Source organism: Muscardinus avellanarius (genome assembly GCF_963383645.1).
Source record: "Muscardinus avellanarius genome assembly, chromosome: 8".
NCBI lineage: Eukaryota > Metazoa > Chordata > Mammalia > Rodentia > Gliridae > Muscardinus > Muscardinus avellanarius.
Window position 1 is genome coordinate 54,973,124 of NC_137794.1, and position 22,352 is coordinate 54,995,475.

Genomic DNA, 22,352 nt, shown 5'->3' on the forward strand with positions numbered 1-22,352 from the left:
TGACCTTCTGAATCAAAGAAATTTATATGTACATATATGTCTGTTTATCTAACACCATTGTATTTCATTGTGCTAAATTCTTTGAATTATGAAATCCATATATAATATGTGTGCAGAAGCTTAGTAATATATTTCAAATAAGCATCATTTCATATTTCCAGTCAACAATTAAAAAAAACCACCCTACTTTTAAGTTTTAGTTTAGTATCACCCACATCACTTTGGTGTGGATGTCGAGTAACAGTTTATTCATCTTTTGTTTTTCTATAATTTTAGGTGCATTCACTGGTTAGTTTGATGTCTTACTGACAGTTTATATGACCCTCCTTTGCCTCCCTCTTCACTACTTAGAAAAGTAAAAGTGGTTCAAGGTCACAACACTTTCTATGCTTTCATTCCAGCACAGCAATGCTGTCAATCCAGTCACTAGATCTGAAAAATAGTTTATTCATATGTCAGAATATGACACCTGTTTGGCATTTATCTTATAATATGCTGGCAGTGTTTAATAAATAATAGAAAACACCTACAATTTGTGGTACAGTTCATACTACAAGATGATATGGAGAACCTAAAACTAGTAAGTCTATGTGAGTACACAAAGAAGAATAATTATTGCTTACCAATGGAAATACTTTAAAACTGAGATTATAGTCATCTGCTAAAATGCATTATCCTTCTGAGTTACATATAAAATAAATAATAGAGCACAAAAACATAAAATTTTGTTTCCAAGGAACATGACATTTGGAAATCCTTTTTTTGTGTGTGTGGTTCTGGAGTTCCTGGAGGCCCTTTTAACTTAGGGCTACACTCCCAAACCTATTTTTATATTACTTTTTAATTTGGAAACAGGGTCTCTTAAGCCAGCGTGGCTGGCTTCGAACCTGAGCGATCCTCCTGTCTCTGCCTCCCAAGTGCAGGGATTACAAGTGTGTGCTACCACGCCTGGCTTGGAAATCCTTTTAATCTCCATTCCCCCCTCCCCCACTGTGGTACTGGGGTTGAACCCAGGGGCTTTCTACCTCCAAGCTACACGTTCAGTCCTATTTTTTTATTCTTTATTTTGAAACAGGGCCTCACTAAGTAGCTGAGGCTGGCTGAGAACCTGCGATTTCCCCTGTCTCAGGCTCCCAAGTACTGGGATTATAAGCATGCTGCACCATGACCAGCCAATTATTATTTTTTAAAGCAAAGTTGAAATAACTTTCTGCAATCAAATTTTGGAGACCTGCTTATATTCTCTTGGAGAGTCAGCTGGAAATCACTGTTCAAAAAATAAACAAAGCTCATTTAGGAGAATGTAATATTATTGTGAAAAAGATCATTTCTATGTATTTTATTTGGTATTAAAGTATTTCAGAGTCTGTCCAAGTATGAGAGTGGATCATAATTTCTCTGAGTTTAGAAAAAATATTTATATATTTTTCTAATTATATTTATATGCTATATAAATATATTTTATGTATTTTTTCTATATATTTTTTAATATTTAAAAAAATACCTTCAATTTACAACACATCCATGAAGAGTTCCGCTAGGCTTCTGTCATATGTAATAACTCAACATAAAAATATTCAAAAATTTATTTTAGTTCTTTTCATGGTGGGAAGATTTTGGACTGCATGTGTCTTCTAAGAGCTCATGTGCTGGAAACCTAACCCCCAAATTCCTGCTAATGGCATTAGAGATGAGGTCCCTGGGAGGTAATTAGGATTAGAGGAAGTCCTGAGAGTGGGCCTCTGTGATGGCACTGGTGGTGCAAAACTGAGGCTTGCACAATTGCCATCTCCTTGTGCTGCCTTCTGCTATGTTAAGATGCAGTAAGAAGGCCCTCACCAGATGCTAAGCAGATTTTGGCCTAGACTTTCACCCCATGAGGCAAATATACTTCTATATTTTATCAATCACTTGGTCTCAGTTATTTTGTGATAGCAACACGAAATGGGCTAAGATAGATTATTTGTAATATGCATTCTGTAGAACCCATAGTTTAGAGTTTGATCTTTTCTCAGGGTAGTAATGTGCAGCATGATACTATTGTGATACTTGGGCAATTAGTGAGCTATAGTTCCCAGTCAAATACATAGTCATGAGGGGGAAAAAAAACCCTAATCCTGTACAGTGTACTCTATGGTTAAACTATGATACCTGGTAATTAGGTTCAGCCGGGCATGGGCACGCTTGTAATCCCCGTGCTTGGGAGGCGGAAACAGGAGGATGGCGCAGGTTTGAAGCCAGCCGTACTGATTTAAGAGACCCTATTTCCAAATTAAAAAAAAAAAAAAGTATATATATATATATATATATATATATATATATATATATATAGATGGTTGGGAGTGTAGCCTGGAAGTAGAAGGGTTTCCAGGAACACAAAACACAAAACAACAAAAAAACCATTTTCAAGTTATGATAGGTTTATTAGGATATAACCTATTGTAAGTTGATGAGAATCTGTATTATAAAAGAGAAATATTGGGATTAATAGTGTTTTAGGGTTTATTTACTTAAATAATACATCTTGATTATATATTTGTTTCCTTAGGAGTCTTAGAAATAAAATTATAAGGCAAGAAGTGAAAATTCCCTAATGCGTATGACATACATTCACAAGCGTATCAAAATCAATCGATACACCAGACTTAAAAAGAAGGAAGGGAGGAGGGAATGGAGTAGGATTTGGGAAAGGGCTAAATGAGTGATGTGTGTATGCATGCCTCTGCCTTCTTGTACCCCATTAAGATGTATGACGAGAAGATACCAAATAAAAAAATACTTGGAAGTTGGGCATGCTGGCACACGCTTGTAATCCCAGCATTTGGGAGCCTGAAACAGGTGGACTGCAATTCCCAGCCAGCCTCAGCTACTTAGTGAGGCCCTCTGCAACTCAGTGAAACCCTGTTTCAAAATAAAAGAATAAAAAATAGGGCTGGGCACTTGGAGGTACAATGCCCCTGGGTTCTAACCCCAGTACCACAACAAAACAAAGCAAAACAAAACAAAAAAACTTGGATAGATATTATTAAATTTCTTTCTAGAGTGATAGTCAGTGAAGACTACAAAGCAGAGTTTGGGACTGTCCAATTAATTCACAGTGCTATTAAAATCATTGAGTATTACATTTTTGAGTTTTTAATGATTAACAGACTAAAAAGATTAATAATTTTAGTTTTAATTCACATTTCCTTGATCAGAGCTTTTTATTTTTCCTTCTTTTCATTTCTTTTTTCTTTCCTACCTCTAAGCTATACCCCCAGGTCTTTTTAAAGTTTTTTGTTTTGAAACAGTCACGCTAGGTTGCTGTGAGTCTGGTTAGATTCCTGGGGCTGTGGCTGGGCGTGGTGGCGCACGTTTATAATCCCCGCGCTTGGGAGGCAGAGATAGGAGGATCCCGCAGGTTCGAAGCCAGCCCTGCTGGCTTAAGAGACCCTGTTTCCAAATAAAAATATATATAAAAAAATAAGTCTGGGAGTGTAGCCTGGAGGTAGAAGGGCTTCCAGGAACCCCAGTACCACAAAAAAAAAAAAAAAAAAGAAAAAGAAAAATTTCTGGGCTGTCATCAAAGCTCTGACCCAATGGTCTCAGCCTCCCAAATACTGGAATTTTAGGCATGTGCCATCATGCCTGGCAGCTTTTTCTTTACATTTGTTAAAAATGAATTTCTTCTTGTATACAGTATTTAACGCCTTCTTTTATTTTACCACTGAAGTGTTAGTGGCTATTTTTCAGTTTTATAGTTAAATATAATTAAAATTTCTGTTTATCATAATCATGACAAATAATGCTTTACAAATTACATATATAGACATTAATAAATTTTATGTTCTTCTGTAAGCACATCTATCCATTGGTGTTTTATTTAATCCTTTATGCCTTTTATGTTTCCTTTCTTCTCCCCCCTTTACAAATTTAACATCATGCTTTCCTTTCACTTTTAACCTGATGGAGTTTATTTTGGTATATACCATGAAATTAGAATCTAACTGGAATATTTCGAAAAAAGTTACACAATCTGCCTAATAGCATTTGTTGAATTAAGCCATCCCTTAACTAATAACTTATGATTTTTCCTTTCTATTTGGTTAGATTCATCTTACAGAAACACAAGTGGGATTGATGAACTATCCTGTTTAAGGCGGAAAAGGAGGCCTTCTTGGTACATGGGTTAGCATGGAGAAGCAAACAAAAAGAGCAGCTAAAGACAGAAGCTGTTTTCACTTCAACTTGTATTGCAGCCAGACTCAGGACAAATTGCATATGGCAGTCTAAAAATCTGATTTTAAACTGTAAATTGCTTCTTTTTTTTTTAAAGAATGCTAATTGTCCTATGTAGATATGTCTTTTATTAATTTTTATTTAAAGTATATTTTAAATGCCATTATATGGCTACTCCTGCTTCATTTGACTCCCATTTGCATTGAATATATTGCTCTATCCCTTCATTTGATGCCTGTGTCCCTTCAGAGATGAAATGAGTTTCTAGTGAGCAACATAAAGTTGAGTCTTTTAAAAATAAATCAGTCAGTCACTCTTTGTATTTGGAAAATTTTGCAAAGTGCTATTTGTTTTTTGTTTTGTTTTGTTTTTTGGTGGTACTGGGGTTCCTGGAAACCCTTCTACCTCCGGGCTACACTCCCAGATACACACACACACACACACACACACACACACACACATATATTTTTTTGGTGGTACTGGGGTTCCTGGAGGCCCTTCTACCTCCGGGCTACACTCCCACACCTATTTTTACATATTTTATTTGGAAACAGGGTCTCCTAAGCCAGCATGCGTGGCTGGCTTCGAACCTGCGCGATCCTCCTGTCTCTGCCTACCAAGTGCAGGGATTACAAGCGTGCGCCACCACGCCCAGCCCTATTTTTATATTTTTATTTGGAAACAGGGTCTCTTAAAGCCAGCAAAGCTGGCTTCAAACCTGCGTGATCCTCCTGTCTCTGCCTCCCGAGCACGGGGATTACGAGTGTGCCACCATGCCTGGCAAGTGCTATGATTTGGATCTGGATTGTTGCCCAAATCTCATTGGTCCCTGCCTGTGGTACCATTGGGAGGTGGTGTAAACTTTAGGAAGTGGGGCCTAGCTAGAGAAAGATGGTCACTGAAGGCATGTCCTTTGAAGGTTATCTCTTGTACCCTGCCCCTTCTATGTGTGCTTGACGTAAGCAGTTCTGTGCTCCCATGTGCTCTCTGATGTGATGTTCTGTCTTACTATTAACTCACAACAATGGGGCCAACTAACCATGAACTGAAGCCAAAATATATCTTTCTTCCTTTAAGTTGATTATCTTAGATATTTTGTCACAGTGACAAAAAATGAACACATTTAGACTTTAAGTATTATTCATATTAAACAATACTTCATTTATTATTCAGAAAAATAAATGACTAAATATCACAGTTCAACTCAGAGCTGGCATTACTAAAGAACTAAATTAAGTTGACCAGAGCTTTAACTGCAATCAAATCAAGAGAATTTTTCCAGATGAATATATGCCTAATAAAAGAGCCAATTTGATTTGTCTGATTTGTTTTCTCTGCCAGATTCACAATGGTTTCCTGGTTGCTTGGCAGATTATGGCTTAGTCCCCAAAGAAGGAACATTTTTCTAACTAATAAAGCTTCTTCATAGCTTTTAAGCCCAAATTCCTAATTCAAAGAAGTGCTAATCCATTTGCAAAGCATTTTAGCGAAGAAGTAATCATCCAGCCATAATCAGTATTACTAATCATAATTACTTTATGATTTCTTATAATTACTAAGTGGTTTTCAACAAATATAAATAGATGAGCACTCTTAGAAGCACAATCATTGGTCTGAAAATCAGGGTAATAGCTCATTTGAGAGTCTTAGTGATTTTTATTTGGAGGTAGAATGATGCAGCAGTGGAGAATTACCACTTTTGCAGACTTTTGTCGGTACCCTGTGGTAATCTAAGACCCAGAACCATGGCCTTTAGTAAAATATTAATCAGCATGAAAGAAAAAGGGGAATCAGGAGTAAAGGCAGAACAATCTGAAAGAGAAATATCAGAAAATGCCACCGGGTAGGGGAGGGAAGTACAACTATGTGACATGATAGATGTATTAATTTGCTTTACTATCCATCTATAGTAATCATAATATTATACATGCACAATAAAATTTATTTTTTAAAATGCCACTGCAATCAAGGATACCAAGAACACACAAACAAAGTTATAATATATTATGAATAACTAAGAATTTATATGCTAAGGTAAAAGGAAAGATTACTTGCGCTCATAAGGGAAATAATACCCTATAGTTTTTGTTATTCCTCAAAGCTACTAATAATGAAATAAAAATTTCTTAGTGTGAGCCTAAATGGGCTACCTTCTGTGTAGAAAGAGACTGTTTTGAATTTCTAAAAACTATGAAGGGACCTAGAGTAGATAGCTTTGAATGCAAAACAGAAGCAAAACACAAGTATCTAAACCAAAACACAAAACCCTAACCTAAAAAAACACACCTATCTTAAACAAGGTCAGATATGTTCTAAAAATTATCCTTTAAAATTGTATGACGATTTAACGCCGGGCGTGGTGGCGCACGCTTGTAATCCCCGCGCTTGGGAGGCGGAGACAGGAGGATCGCGCAGGTTCGAAGCCAGCCGCGCTGGCGTAAGAGACCCTGTTTCAAAAATATAAAATAAGTCTGGGAGCGTAGCCCGGAGGTAGAAGGGCTTCCAGGAACCCCAGTACCAAAAAAAAAAAAAAAAAAAAAAAAAAAATTGTATGACGATTTATAAGCATTTACATATTAATTATCTAAATTATCTCATTAGACCCTCATATTAATCCTAAAAAAGTAGGACAGGTATTACTACATTTTTTTTTTTTTTAGTGAACAAGGAAACAGGCTCAGAGAAATTAAGTGACTTGCTACTTACACAAAGAAGTTAAAATGGTGATGCTGAGATCTGAACCTATGTTTCTAAAATTCAAAAGCCATATTAGTTGTATTACTCTATGGCCACCTCAATCTATCGATTACCTTTCTTATATTTACATGTTTTTCCTCACCTTAGTCTCAGCGGATGACCTGGCTTTGTAGTTTATGAAAAAAGAAACAGAGGAAACAGAAAGTATGCCTTCATTATCCCACCACCCAATGAGTAATTTGTCTTTACTTGTACTTAGTTAAGACTAATTCTCAATTTATACATTGAATATCATTTTCCTTTTTTCTTAAGGACAGTGTTCCCTTCTGTATTATCATTCTCTCCCATCTTTCTTTAGGATAATTTCTATCAGCATACAAATATGCTGCAATTTCTATAAAAACAAAATAAACAAAAGCACAATAATAGGAAAACATTCTATATCATCCTCCCAGTAAACCTCCATGTAATAGTAGCTGTATTTACTGTCTCTGCTTCCTTAAATTTCATTCTCTCTTGAGTCCTCTCAAATGGGCTTTTGTTTCTACCACTCTACTGAAATTACTCATTAAAAACATCTAGGATCTCCATCTTAAGCTGAATCTCAGGTGTCATCAACTTCATGTCTTAACAGTTTTGGTTTTTTTTTTTTTGGTAGTGGGGATATAACAGAAGGGCATTCTACTTCCAAGCTGTACCCTCAAACCTATTTTATTCTTCATTTTCAAACAGGGTCTCATTAAGTTGCAGAGGGCCTCACAAATTGCTGAGGCTGGCTGCAAACCTGTCTTCCTCCTGTACAAGTACTAGAATTATAAGTGTGTTTCATCATGCATGTCTCTATCTCAACAGTCTTTAACTCAGCTAAACCTCATCCATTTTTTGAGACACTTTTTTTCCATTTAGATTCCAGGACAATGCATTATTCTGAAATTTTTCTTTTTTTTTTGCTTATCTTTTCTCACTCAGTTTTTCTTTGTGGACTCTCTTTTCTTCTCTCCCAACCTCTACATGCTCCACTTTGTTAACTCAATCTTCAGATTTCTTATCAGTATTCACTGCCCAGATGATGTTAACCAACTCTGTGACTTTGAAATTCTGAATACCATCCATATGACTATCATCATTCCTCCCAAAATAGCTAAATCATGCTCCTTACCCAGTGTTCTTCACCTCACTAAATGTCATTCTCTTATGGAGTTGTTCTGGCCAAAATCTATGTGTCATCTTTATTTCTTTTCTTTACTTATAACATCACTAATTCCTGTTGGTTCTATCTTCAAAATATCCAGAATCTGATCACTACAAACCATTTCAACTTCTAACCATTCTGCCCAAGCTACCATCTTCTCTTAGATGTACTTTTTATAACAGCAAATTCTCAACTAAGAAGCCAGAGAGGCTTATTTTCAGTATAAGTAGCACCTACCATTCATCTGATCAAAATCTTTCCATTTTCCCCAAACACTTAGGATAAAATCCAAACTCCATGCCAGGCGTGGTGGCACATACTTGTAATCCCCATGCTTGGGAGGCGGAGACAGGAGGATCATGCAGGTTCAAAGTCAGCCGTCCTGGCTTAAGAGACCCTGTTTCCATATATATATATATATATATATATATATATATATATATATATATATATATATATATATATATATATATGTGTGTGTGTGTTATAAAAAATAGGTCCGGTAGTGTAGCCCGGACATAGAAGGGTTTCCAGGAACGCCAGTACCACCAAAAAAAAAAAAAAAAAATCCAAACTCCTTATCATGGCCCTCAATGACCCAGCCTGTGCATGTCATGCTGTCCCAGTACTCACTCCTGGGATTTCTGTTTTCCTTTGAAATTACCCAGCTCTTCCTTCTTTTATATATATATTTTTTATTCTCTGCCTGAGATGTCTTCCTTAAGGCCTCCTCATGACTTGCTCCTTCATATCATTTAGTTCTCTGTTTAAATGTTTTTGCTTCAGAACAGCTTTCCCTTACCACCCTATTAAGAACAGTTTCCTCTAGTAACCATCAGATTCCTCACTTTTTTTCATCTCACTAATATTCACTTGAAATTACTTAACATGTTTGTTTACTGCACATTGTGGACACATGAGTGCTAGAAACATCAGCTTAGTTTTCTGCTATATCCAGAATATTTGAAATATCATTAAATAAAATTATAGCAAATATTAGCTCCACAGGCAGACACTTGTATAACTTAACATAGTTTTAAATGAAGGACTAATTAATGTGGGGGGGCATAAAATTAGTGTTGATATTTCAAAGGTCATTGTATACCTGGACCATCTGCTCTTCCTTACTCTCTCCCTCCTCTTCTCCCTTTCTTCCTCTTTTTAAACCCAGAGTGTTCTACCTTCGAGCTATGCCCCCAGCCCTTTTTACTTTTTAAACAAGGTCTTGCTAAGTTAGTTACAGGCATGTGCCACCACACCTGGCTCTATCTGCTTTTCTTCTTTAAAGTAGACTATAAAAAGCACGAGTCAGAAGGAGTTATATATAAGAAACTTGTGAAAAAATGAACAAGAGCTATTTCTTCGTATAGATTGTGCTATTGACTAAATGTTTGCCACCTTCCCCCAAATTAATACTAAATCCTGACTGTTAATATGATGGCATTTGGAGCTAGGTCTCTATGAGGTTATTCGGTCATGAGTGAAGAGCTCTTTTGTAGGATTAGTTCCCTTAACATTAAGTCCTCAAAGAGCTCTCTCACCACTTCTGCCAGTTGAGGGCAGAGTGGGAAGATGGGTATGTAAAGAACCAGGAAGTAGGCCTTCACCAGACACTGAATTTGCTGTTGCCTTAATGTTGGCCTTCCCAATCTCTAAAACTCTGAGAAATATTTGTTTTTAGCTTATTTTTTAAAAAAGGGTTCTTTTTTTTTTTTTTTTTTGTCTTTTTGGAAATGGGGATTGAACCCAGAGTGCCACCCCTGCAAAGCAGGCTCTTTGCCACTGAGCTACATCCCGGCCCCTAAATTTTTGTTTTTAAACCCACATAATCTAAAGTATTTTTGTTATAGCAGGCTGAATGAACTAAGATAGAATGAATAATGGCTAAGGTGCAAAGATTATTGGTGGTCTAAAGTAAAAGTAAGGTGGGAGAATGATACATATATATATTTGTGGTACTGGAGATGGAACCCAGGGGCATTCTACCTCTGAGCTACACCCTCAGCCCCATTTTTTATTCTTTATTTTGAAACTGGGTCTCACTGATTTGCAAAGGATCTCACTAGGTAGCTGAGGCTATCCGCGAACCATGATCCTCCAATCTCAGTCTCCTGAATGCTGGGATTACAAGCGCGCACCACCACACCCAGCCTGTGATATATTATTTATTATATACAAGAAATGTAGCTAAGAATAGGAGACTAATTAGTTAAGGGTAACTTCATTTCTAAAAAATTATAAAAGTAGCATTATATATAAAATGAGATTTGATAAAGATGACTAAGCAAATGACTTTTAAACTATAAGGATAAATTTCACAAAAGAATTAACAAAACTTTTGCCCCAAACTGTGTTAAGACATTATTAAAATAGGAATTGTGTTGTATTTCTCTACATTGTTACATAACAAAAACCATGGAACATTATGTAGCATAAAGATTAACTTTCCCTAAATACCAAAGAATATTTTCCTTTTAAAATTCCATGTTTCCAAAATAATATATTACAGTACTCTGCTATACTACCTGAGAGTTAAAAGAATGTTAAAATGTTTATTCTTTTGCTTTATTATCCAAAAATGATACTTAAACATTCTGTTGAATTAGATATTGGTAATAATCATATCTATTTACCTACTTGACTGCACTCTGAGGAAAAAAGGCAGGATGGCAAGTTTTATAATTCAAACAGCATTTTTATGTTATTTGTACTGGCATGATGTTTCTGAAAAATTCTAATCACTATTATTAATAAAGGAAGAAGTTAATTACCATGGATTTCTGAACTACTCCACCTGCTGGACTAAACACTAATTTTAGTGTACTTCAATTTTATTGGGATGAAATTAGAAAGAGTAAACAGAAGCCAATTTTTAGCACATGAAAATTAGATTAAAATGTTTTATTCAATATTGATATTTATATTTGTGGTTCATGTATTTAAAAAAAATCAACAATGCTTGTTTAACCAAAGTAGACTGAAAAAGGATTAAAATTGTGTGAGAGGTTTCATTCTTGGCAAGATAATATTCTTCAATGTAATTTTTTTACAAAATGACTTGTATTACCCCAGTATGATTGTATGTGTACTGATAATCTTAAATAGTTATTATAACATTAAGAAGACATTGGTAATATATAAAATTAGCTTCTCATATATATTTTCATATGACATGGGTATTTAAAATTAAATTAGTTGATTATCCTGCTGGGCGTGGTGGTGCACGCTTGTAATCCCCGCGCTTGGGGGGTGAAGACAGGAGGATCGCATAGGTTTGAAGCCAGCCTCGCTGGGTTAAGAAACCCTGTTTCCAAATAAAAGTATAAAATAGGTCTGGGAGTATAGCCCGGGGGTAGAAGGGTTTCCAGGGACCCCAATACCACCAAAAAAAAAAGTTGATTATCCTCAAAAAGAGTTATTATTAATGATAAAATATTTTCAAAAAAGGATATCCACTTTTGCCATTTCTATTCAATATAGTACTCTGAAAACCAGGAAGACCTGGTCAGAGTGATCAGGCAAGAGGAAAAGGTATAAAGCATCTAAATTGGAAAGGAAGAAATTAAAGTGTCACTATTCCAAGTGACACAATCTCATATAGAGAAAATTCTAATGATTTCAGACACACACACACACACACACACACACACACACACACACAGAGCCAAACCCTGTTAGATCTAATAAACAAAATTAGTAAAATGTCAAGATAAAAATCAGTAGTATTTCCATACACTATTAGAAAATTATCTGGAAAAATCAAGAAAACAATCCAATTAATACATTTTTGGTGAGAATATAAATTACTATGACCATTATGGAAAACAGTATAGAAGTTCCTCAAAATATTAAAACAGAATTACCATTTAATATAGAACTCCACTATCAGGTATATTTCCAAAGAAATTCAAATCGCCATGTCAAAGAGATACCTACACTCTCATGTTTATTGCAGCACTATACACAATAGCCAAACAGAGAACCAACATAGATGTCTAACCAATAAAAAAAAAGAATAAAGAAAGTGTGTTATACACACAATGGATATTTACCATTCAGCTTTAACATCACAGAAGAGCCTGGAGAACACAGTTAAACATATCAATCACTAAGTTAAACATGAGAAGAAGGGAGGAGGAGGAAATGGGTGGGAACTGGGTAAGGGCTCATTGGGTGATGTGTACATGTATGCCTCTGCCATCTTGTACTCCACTAAGATGTATAACTACAATGCACCAATAAAAAGTTAAAAAAGAAAAATAGAAGTAAACCAGGCAAAGAAAGATGAATACTGCTTTATTTCACTCATATATAAAATCTAAAAAGGCTGATCTCATAAAGTAAAGAGTAGAATGTTGGTTACCAGAAGTTTAGGTAGTTGAGGGTGGGTGGATGGGAAAATGTTGGTCAAAGGATAAATAATTACACTTATAAAAGAGTGATAGGTAAATCCAGAATAGGTAACTACAAAGAGGCAGATAGTATAATGCCTAGGGCTTAGGGGAGGAGACAATGAAAAGAGAGAAATTGGGAATGACTACTGTGAAGCTTTTTTTGTTTTTGAGTGATGAGAAAATTCTAAAATTGACTGTAGTAATGATTGTACAACTTAGTGAACATACTTTAAATGAGTGAACTAAATTGTATTAAATGAGTGAGATAAATTGTAACCCAATAAACTTGATTTATAGAAGACAAGTTTTGAAAAGGTTCCCTAGAAAGCAATTATTACAGTTTTATAAATATACTTAATTCATCTGAAATCATTTAAGATATTTGTAATTTGAAATGTTTAATCAGTCTACCTTTGCAAATGCTTTCATGGGAACCCAGGTGCTTGTTGATCTAATCCAGCCAGGCTGGTAAGTGACTTCTGGTATGGACAATGACAGAAAATCTCCAGCCTTAGTGCTGCAAGTATACTAAGTACTTCCCAGACACAAGTAAAACAATGATAATCAGCAAGTATAGAGAGACAGACGCAGGCTTATGCCTTTGTGTTCATTAGGATGTTTGGCCTCTAGTAAAATTATCCTTAAAAGCTATGAATTTGTTTTCTGTTTCTTTGGTATTTCCCAAGTACACTAAGTACTAGTAGTAGACAGAGCCGTAATAAATCTTAATAAACCATGACAAGCTACACATATTTTGTATGGACAGTTTAGCCTGAGAAGAACATGAGTGTACCTTGCTTTGTGAATTTGGATAAAAGGGCAAAATAAAATTAAAAAAAGAAAAATAAATAAAATATCAAGATATAAGAAGACAAATTTCTGGAAGATACTAATTCTAATTTCAACTCTATTTTTTTCCCTGTTGGGAACATAGTTGGAACTTAGAATTTTAAGTTGTTTTTCTATACTGTGTTATATTTGACAAGGCTGTATTTTTTAAAATTAAAATGGTAAACTAGGTGATAATGAAAGAAATATCAAGGCTATTCATACTTTAGTATCTAATTTCTTAATTAACAACCCTTTTTTAATAGTTACTTTAGAAATTGCTTTTATTCAGTGGGACAATTTAGGAAACCAAAAATGATTAGGAAAAAGGAAAAATTAAAATAATAAAAATTCCAGATAATATCACAAATGTATTTTACATCCATCAGAACATAACAGTTTTAAATCCTTTAGAATAAATTTCTAAACTGTAACAGATTCTTCTGAGAGTGAGGCCTTTTACCAGAAAATATTTTACCTTTCTCTTTTCTGAGGAAAGCTTGTCAGTGCAGAATGCTGGGAGAAGCTAAGAAATAATGGAGAATAAGAAAAGTCTCAAGGGAAAGGAACCAAAAGAAGTAGAAAGATACTTTTTATTTCAAGACATTTGCCATCTGTGCCTCTCCAGAAGATGCCAGGCAGCCCCCGAGTCTGAGGGTTAGGGAAGCTCTTCTCACAAACCCTGCAAGATATCCCATTAGGTTCCCCCAATCGGAGGATAAAGAGTAGCAGATGGGATCCTATGATTGTCATGAGGTTATTTGGAAATGGCAGGTTGGTGGTGTTCACTGTTACTCTGTTAACCTCTCTCTCTTTTTTTTTTCATTTTCCTTTTAATGAACTCTTTAATTTTACATGCTGAGTCTCTAACCAATACCATTTAAAACTAGCTTGTTCTTTTCACTTATTGAGTTTTAAATTTTTCTCTTTAAAAAAATTTCTTGCTTATTTTTCCAATGTCATATGTAAAAGATACTTTTGCAGGTTTGCTATACCAAAAGATTTATAGTTGTGCCCAAACATGACAAAATTCTAGTATTAAGAATGCTTGATATTATTAAATAGTAAAGAATGATTTCCATTATTAAATAGTAAAGAATCAGTGTATTTTCAAAAAAAGCAGTGCTACCAAGTTTGAAATTTATTGACATATTGGGTATATCAATAATTGGATGATGTGTGCATGTATGTCTCTACAAGTCTTTTATCCCATTAAGATGTATTACTATAGTGCACCAATAAAAAATTAAATATAAATAAATATCTAATTAAAAAACATATTGCTTGGATACTCTTCTAAGTTTGGATTCATTCACTTTATATAACACATGAAATCCATTTTTTAGAATATCCAAATGTTATAAAATCAGTATTTCAACTTCTCAACCTAGATATTTGATAGGTAACTATAATCTCATATTTCTGTATAGTCAGAAGAACTGTAACAAAAATTATTGAGAATTCTAAAGACAAAATACATATTTGCTTTCTTTAAAAGTTATTAGCACTGTAGTAGGTATATTCTGAAATATATTTCCAACAGATTTTTCCTAGCTTTGAAAGCTTTTCATTTCTATTACTGTTTTAAAATATGCTACCTTCTTCAAGTTTACTGATCATATCAAAAGTCATGAGAAAAGACACTTTCTGCTTTAGAACTTGGGCTTTCAGTGCCAACATCATTAAGAGATTCTTCAAATTACTTTCTAAATATCCTTTTCCCTCAGGATTTTCACTTATGTCTAATTAGACTACTAATTCCAAGCCATGTAATTCCTGTTGCCAAAACTGCTAAATGGTTTAATAGGTATGAGGAGGGCATCCATGGAGCAAGACAGATGTAATGTCACTGGTCAACAATGGAGGTGTGAAGCAGCTGCCTTAATTAGGAAGCTTATTAATTCATAGTGTTTTTTAAAAAAAAGAGCTTGGCAAGAGTTCTCATAAAATACCTAACCTTTACAAAATAGCATCAGATTGTTTAAAACATAAAATATATGTCCTCAACAAGGAATGAATGCTGAAATAATTATTTTGCCCATAATTAATATCTACATTTAATGCTTGTAATTTTAGGTTATAATGTCACATATAATTTTCATTGGTGTATTATGATTATACATAATAGTGGATTCATTGTTACATATCTGTATATGTACATAATTTGGTCAGTTTAATTCCCCAGCATCTTCCCTTCTCCCACCCCAACCCTATGCTTTTCTTCTACTCTACTGGTCTCCCTTTTATTCTCATGAGATTCCCCTCCCTTGCTTTCTTTCCTTTTTTCTCTCTAGCTTCCACATGTAAGAGAAAACATAGAACCTTTGGCTTTTTTTGTTGTTGTTGGTACTGGGGTTCTGAGAAACCCTTCTACTTCCGGGCTATACTCCCAAACCTATTTTATATATATATTTATATATATTTCATATATATTTATATATATAATTATATTTGGAAACAGGTTCTTATATATATATAATTATATTTGGAAACAGGTTCATATATATATATATGGAAATATATATATTATATATAAATATATATAAAATATATATTTATATATATAATTATATTTGGAAACAGGTTCTTATATATATAATTATATTTGGAAACAGGTTCATATATATATGGAAATATATATATAATTATATATGGAAACAGGTTCTCTTAAGCCAGTGAGGCTGGCTTGGAGCCTGTGCGATCCTCCTGTCTCCACCTCCCAAGCCTGGGGATTACAAAGGTGCATCATGATGCCCAGCATCAGCCCTATTTTTTATCCTTTATTTTGAAACACAGTCTCACTAAGTTGTGGAGGGCCACACTAAGAATCTGAGGATGGAAGCAAACCTGTAATCCTCTTGTTTCAGCCTTTCAAGTACTGGGATTACAAGCATGTGTCACCATGCCCAGCTTAGTATAATTATAAAAAAATAGTAAGAAGAGTCCTCAAGAAACTAAAAGTAGAACTACCATATAATCCAGAAATTCTACTGGTGGATATATATCTACAAAATATGAAATCACTATACCAAAAAGATACTTGCACTCCCATGTTTATTGTAGCACTATTTACAACAGCTAAAATATGGAATCATATGTCAATGATTGGATGAACAAATACAGAAAATGTCATATATTTACATAATGGATACTACTCAGCCATCAAATGAATGAAGTCCTGTAATCTATAGTAACATAGATAGAATTTAAGGTTGTTATGTTAAATGAAATAAGCCAGACACAGAAAGGCAAATACCACATGTTCTCATCCATTTGTGTAAACAAATAAATCAGTCTTTTAAAAGAACACAGTGAAGAGCCGGGTGTGGTGGTGCATGCTTGTAATCCCAGTTTTTGAGAGGCTGACACAGGAGGATCTGGGTTTGTGGCCAACCTCAGCTACTTAGTGAGGCCCTCCACAACTTAGTGAGACCCTGTTTCAAAATAAAGAATAAAACCAAAATTGGGCTAGGGGGTATAGCTCAGAGGTAGAATGCCCCTGGGTTCAATCCCTAGTACTGTAAACAACAACAACAACAACAACAACAACAACAACAACAACAACAAGGTCAGAGTGGAATAGTGGTCACTAGAGATGAAAAGGGTCAAAGGAAAGGGGAACACAAAAATTTCAATAGGGGCATTAAGAACAATTACAGTGAAGGAATCACTCATTCTTCTTTAGGACAGTAGGATTAAAACAACTGATGAAGCCGAAGCCGGGCGTGGTGGCACATGCTTGTAATCCCCGCGTTTGGGAGGCGGAGACAGGAGGATTGCGCAGGTTCGTAGCCAGCCACGCTGGCTTAAGAGACCCTGTTTCAAAAATATAAAATAGGTCTGGGAGTGTAGCCAGGTGGTAGAAAGTCGACCAGGAACCCCAGTACCACCAAAACCAAACCAAACCAAACCAAACCAAACAAACAAACAAAAACAATTGATGAAGTATTTCAAAATAATATAATACTATTGAAATGTGGTGGGACTTTTAAGAGGTGAGGCTTAGTGGGAGGAAATCACATCATGGGGAACCACTCGTAGAAATGAATGCCTGACTGACAGGAGTCACTTACGTGTCACAGGAACTGGATTAAGCTGTTGTAAGAGGAGTTTGCTATAAAGTGAGGCTACCCCATATGTTTAGTTCTTCTATAAGTCACATACTCTTACACATTTTCTAACCATGTGTGTCATTTGCCTTGGAATGATGGAAAATTGGGAACTTCAAGATGTGGCTGCCCAAACTGAGAACTTTTAGGTCCTAAACCTTGAGTCCAAATAAATGTCTTTTCCTTATAAAGGACCCAGACTTGGGGATTTGTCATAGCAACACAAAAGAGCAAGAGACTATGAAGTAAAATTTTATTATTAAACTAACAAAATAATTTCAGATGTATGCCCACATTTATTAACAGTTACTTTACAGCCTGTGCTAACAGTCATTCTCCCAGAGAAACCTGATTGTTATGAATCTTTACCTAGGAGATGATAGTCTCATCCTTAGGGATTTAAACAAATTCATTATATTTAAAAATATTCTCTTAGAAATGAATTTTACTTCTAAAAATATTTTTGATAGCTGCCTAACATACTTTAATTATATATTCTTTTTTTTTTTTACAGAGCAAATAGTGAACAACTCATTAATACAAGATCCATCCATACATCCTCTATCTATCAAGTGATTCATTAATAATCATTTCTGACTCACTAAAATGTTCTTGGCCTATGCTGGGCACAAAATCTATAGAGAAGTTTCTCAGACAGAAAGACCTAAGAAATTAAAAATCTGTGAGTATGATATAAAAGTTTGTTGAGAAAAATAAAGGGAAAAAATCTAGTAAGTGAATTACCACAGAATAGCAGAAAGACTTATGAGAAAGACTATGAGAAAGACCTTAAAAACAGTATAGTCTAATGATTCTTCACTCTTTTTAAAAGCACCATAACACCCCAAGGGTAAAATAATAGATGATATATTTCTGTTTATCTTGACTATTATGTCAATTAAGTTTTATAGAATATTACTCCACAGACTCAACAAAGTATAATAAATAAATGAATGTGTAAAGTATATAGCATGTGGAAAGGCAGATGGAGAAGATATTTCTAATAGTAACTTTAATTTCAATATTAAATTTAGTTCTTACCTTCCTGGCAAAAAAGTAAAAATGTGCATAGGATAGTGTTTTACCATATGATACACCTGTTTTTGTTCCTGAGAGAGAGTATGCAGGGTTGGGAGTGGAGATTAAACAACTTCTTGGTATTAATAGGAGAACTAAATCAATGTGGATCCTTAAGTAAAGAAACTTCAGTAGCATCAACATAGTTAAATATTCAACCATCCAGAAGCATTAAGAAATGTCTTCAATCATAATTCTGAAAGGTGACTATATGTAAGGGCAATCACTTGGCTTGCTCAGGATAATCCAGCTTCTATATTTTATCCTGGTTTAAATATTAATAATATACCACCCCACCATCAGAAGGATCCAATTCTGGATGATAAATTATGTGTGTTAAACTTTTATTTATTTGGAACTTGGTCTAAATATGAAATTTCTTTTTTTTTTTTTTTTGGTGGTACTGGGGTTCCTGGAAGCCCTTCTTCCTCCGGGCTTCACTCCCAGACCTATTTTATATTTTTGAAACAGGGTCTCTTACGCCAGCAGGGCTGGCTTCGAACCTGCGCGATCCTCCTGTCTCTGCCTCCCAAGCGCGGGGATTACAAGCGTGCGCCACCACGCCCGGCTTAAATATGAAATTTCCTAGTAATCTTATTGACAGAGCTAACTTCGTAAATAGTTTTTGTTAAATTTCAGGAACTGGATGGCAACAATTTAAGACAAATTAAAAGAGAAGGTATGAAATATAGATTCAAATATAATGTACTAATATGAAACTCACACTCAGAATTGATAGCAGTTCTTCAGTAGTGCATTCAGGTTTTAAGCGGTCCTTGAACATTTTAACTGTCTGGTGCTTCAAGTAGTAATAGGAAGCAATTCGGCCATATGTCAGAGGCTCAATGCTCCGATTATCCTATTTCAAGAGAACAACAACAACAAAATGATATATTTAAAAAGTACAAAGGAAGTAGATATTTTTATAAAATCAGTAATTGATACTACAGGTTGCTAGTACAACAATTTTTGTTACAAATTTTGATATCATTAGAACCAAAGACCTACTAGTAAAAAGCTGGGCAATTAAAATACATGTAACTAAGTCATACCTCTCCAATTTCAATGCAGTAGGAAAGTTCCAATTCAATCAGGGATTTCTCAATCAGATGGGACAGGAACCTGTTCACAGAATCATGGCTCACATCTCCCAAATTGTAGTAGCTAGAAAACAAGCAAGGTTATTATGTGATTCAAAATATTTTCTACTAAAACTATTACTTCAGTTTCACAGTTCTTTTCAGGATTTAAAAATTACATTTATAGTAAATCAAAGAAATAAAGCAACTACAATTACCATTTCCTCCTTACAGATCAAAGCCCTCATATTAAAATTTTATGACACCAATGAAATGGTATTACATTAAAAATAAATAAGATAAAAAAGTTCTGCATCCCATTAAAAACACTAGGTCTCCTATGTAAAAACTTATATAAACAGATATTATTTCAGTTTTCCCATGTATACCAAACTAAACTTATGCACTCAATTAATGAAGTATGAAATTTGAAATGTGTATAAATATATTTATCTATATAAATATAAAAAAACTATCCTCAGTAACTTTACAATACTTTTAGAACAATCAATTTGGGTAGTAGTTTTCCCATGTATACCAAACTAAACTTATGCACTCAATTAATGAAGTATAAAATTTGAAATGTGTATAATTATATTTATCTATATAAATATAAAAAAACTATCCTCAGTAACTTTACAATACTTTTAGAACAATCAATTTGGGTAGTAGTTCTTTTAGGAAATATAGCCAATTATTGTTTCATTAGTGCTGAAGAAACAAGTGCCATCCTGACTTAAAGGTATATGATCAACCAAAAATAAAAACACTGTGAGTTTCAATATACATAAATATATAGGTCCAGCTTCGTTTATTTTCCAAATAAAATGTCCAAGGACATGCAATTCATGTGAATGCTCTTCCCTGCCACTCAGAGGTTCTTGGCAAATCTCTGTGATCACTAAGAATGTGCCTGTCAAAGATCAAAAGGTCAAGATCGATATCTACAATCATGCCAGTTTTCTAATTCATACTGGATGAACCCTGTATCCTAGTTAGCATGGAGAATTCATGTGGTCTTTCCTCCTTCAAATCAAGAAACAGGAGTGGAAAGTAGTCTTAGAAGGTATGAAATATAGGTTCTGATCACTAAAACCCCAACATGGCAGCTTCACATGTGTAGAGGACTGGGAAGGGTAAAGGGTGTTAATCTCAAATAGAAGAGGCCTACAAGAAATCATAGCCTGAGAGGGTAAGAGAAACACTGTTCACATGACTATTTGGGGGCTTTTCTTTTTATATATGAAGTCAGGCCTCAAATCACATTAGGAGATATTTTCTTTAAAAAAAGAGTAGTGCAATAGCTAAGTACACTCAACTATGAGTCTCCAATGAATAAGGATTAGTAAGATACTAGAATTTATCTGGCTATAGAACCTTTCTTAAAAAAAATGGTTACTTTTAGTCCGCGGAAAAATTATTGTTTTTTCTAAAAAAAATAAACCAACTCTTGTCATAAACCAAAATAAAGCAGTATTTGTCAATGAAGAGATAAATAGGTATTGAATCCAGTGCTATTATTAATCTAAAAAAAGTTTAAATTTGTGTCCAACGGGCATACACAAAAATGAAAGACCAACATTAGAAAAAGTTAAAAAATATTTCCTTTACCCTGCAAAATGACTAAGCTGGAGGATTTAGTTAGAATAATGCTTTCTACTTTAGAGGTAAAAATAATTCTGAACATTCATAGTTCCATATAAGAGAGATCCCCCAAAGTCATTCTAAATTATTAAAATATTTTTCTCTTTAAAATTTTCCAAGAAATGAAATCCATCAGTCAAATTTCAGCAATACAAGTGCTTGCTTTGTATTTCACATTTTTTTTTTTTTTGGCTTGCTGAGCCAATAAATTTTCCAATACTATTTGTAGATGTCTAGACTAATACATACTTGATAAAGGTATTTCTAAGTTGGAAACACTAGCAAAAGTATGCTGAAGATAATGTATAAGTAGTATCATTTGGCTGGGTGTGGTGGCGCACACTTGTAATCCCTGTGCTTGGGAGGCTGAGACAAGAGGATTGTGGAGGTTTGAAGCCAGCCTCAGCTACTAAGTGAGGCTCTCAGCAACTTAGTGAGATCTTGTTTCCAAATAAAATATAAAATGGGTCTGGTAGTATAGCCCAGAAGTAGAAGGTCTCTGGGTTCCACCCCCATTACCACCAAAAAAAAAAAAGTAGTATCATTTGTAGAATAGGAATAAAAAATTAACCATGTAATTAAAATTATAAAAATATTACCATAAATAAAAAGATACAGTTTTATTTTTCTTTATAAACTGATTAGGACATTTGAAAAAAAGTTCATGGATGTTGCTACAGATTACCATAATCAATTATCCTATAGATATGACTAGAATGCTAACTTTGCCACTTTATTTATTTTTTTTATTTCTGATGGATCCCAGGGGTCTTCTACCTCCAGGCTACACTCCCAGACCTATTTTATATTTTTAATTGGAAACTAAGTAGCTGAGGCTGGCTTCGAACCTGCACAATCCTTCTGTCTCAGCCTCCCAAGTACTGGGATTACAAATGTGCGCCACCATGCCCGGCCCTGATTTTGCCACTTTATGCTTTAATAAGCAAATGTGGTATACTTGTATACTATTTCACTATACCAATAATAAAAACTTTCCTTCGAAACTTATAGATTCTCAAAAAATTATTCACTATATTCGGTTTTATTTTATTCTTTGTACACACAGTATATGTGGATAGGCTAACATCTAAAGTTTGCTTATTTTGAAAAGACT

At 34.4% G+C, this 22,352-nt stretch overlaps 1 protein-coding gene across 1 annotated transcript in view; it reads right to left on the minus strand.

The window, feature by feature from the left end:
• ASCC3 (activating signal cointegrator 1 complex subunit 3) overlaps window positions 1-22,352 on the minus strand; it is a gene marked incomplete at its 3' end in the record, with an annotated part of 321,972 nt that overhangs the window by 62,235 nt on the left and 237,385 nt on the right. The window contains exons 34-35 of the mRNA XM_080700024.1: window positions 19,568-19,679; window positions 19,240-19,374 (exon numbers count right to left, since the gene is read on the minus strand). Of these exons, the coding sequence (XP_080556150.1) occupies window positions 19,240-19,374; window positions 19,568-19,679 (247 nt within the window). The remainder of the gene's footprint in view (window positions 1-19,239; window positions 19,375-19,567; window positions 19,680-22,352) is intronic.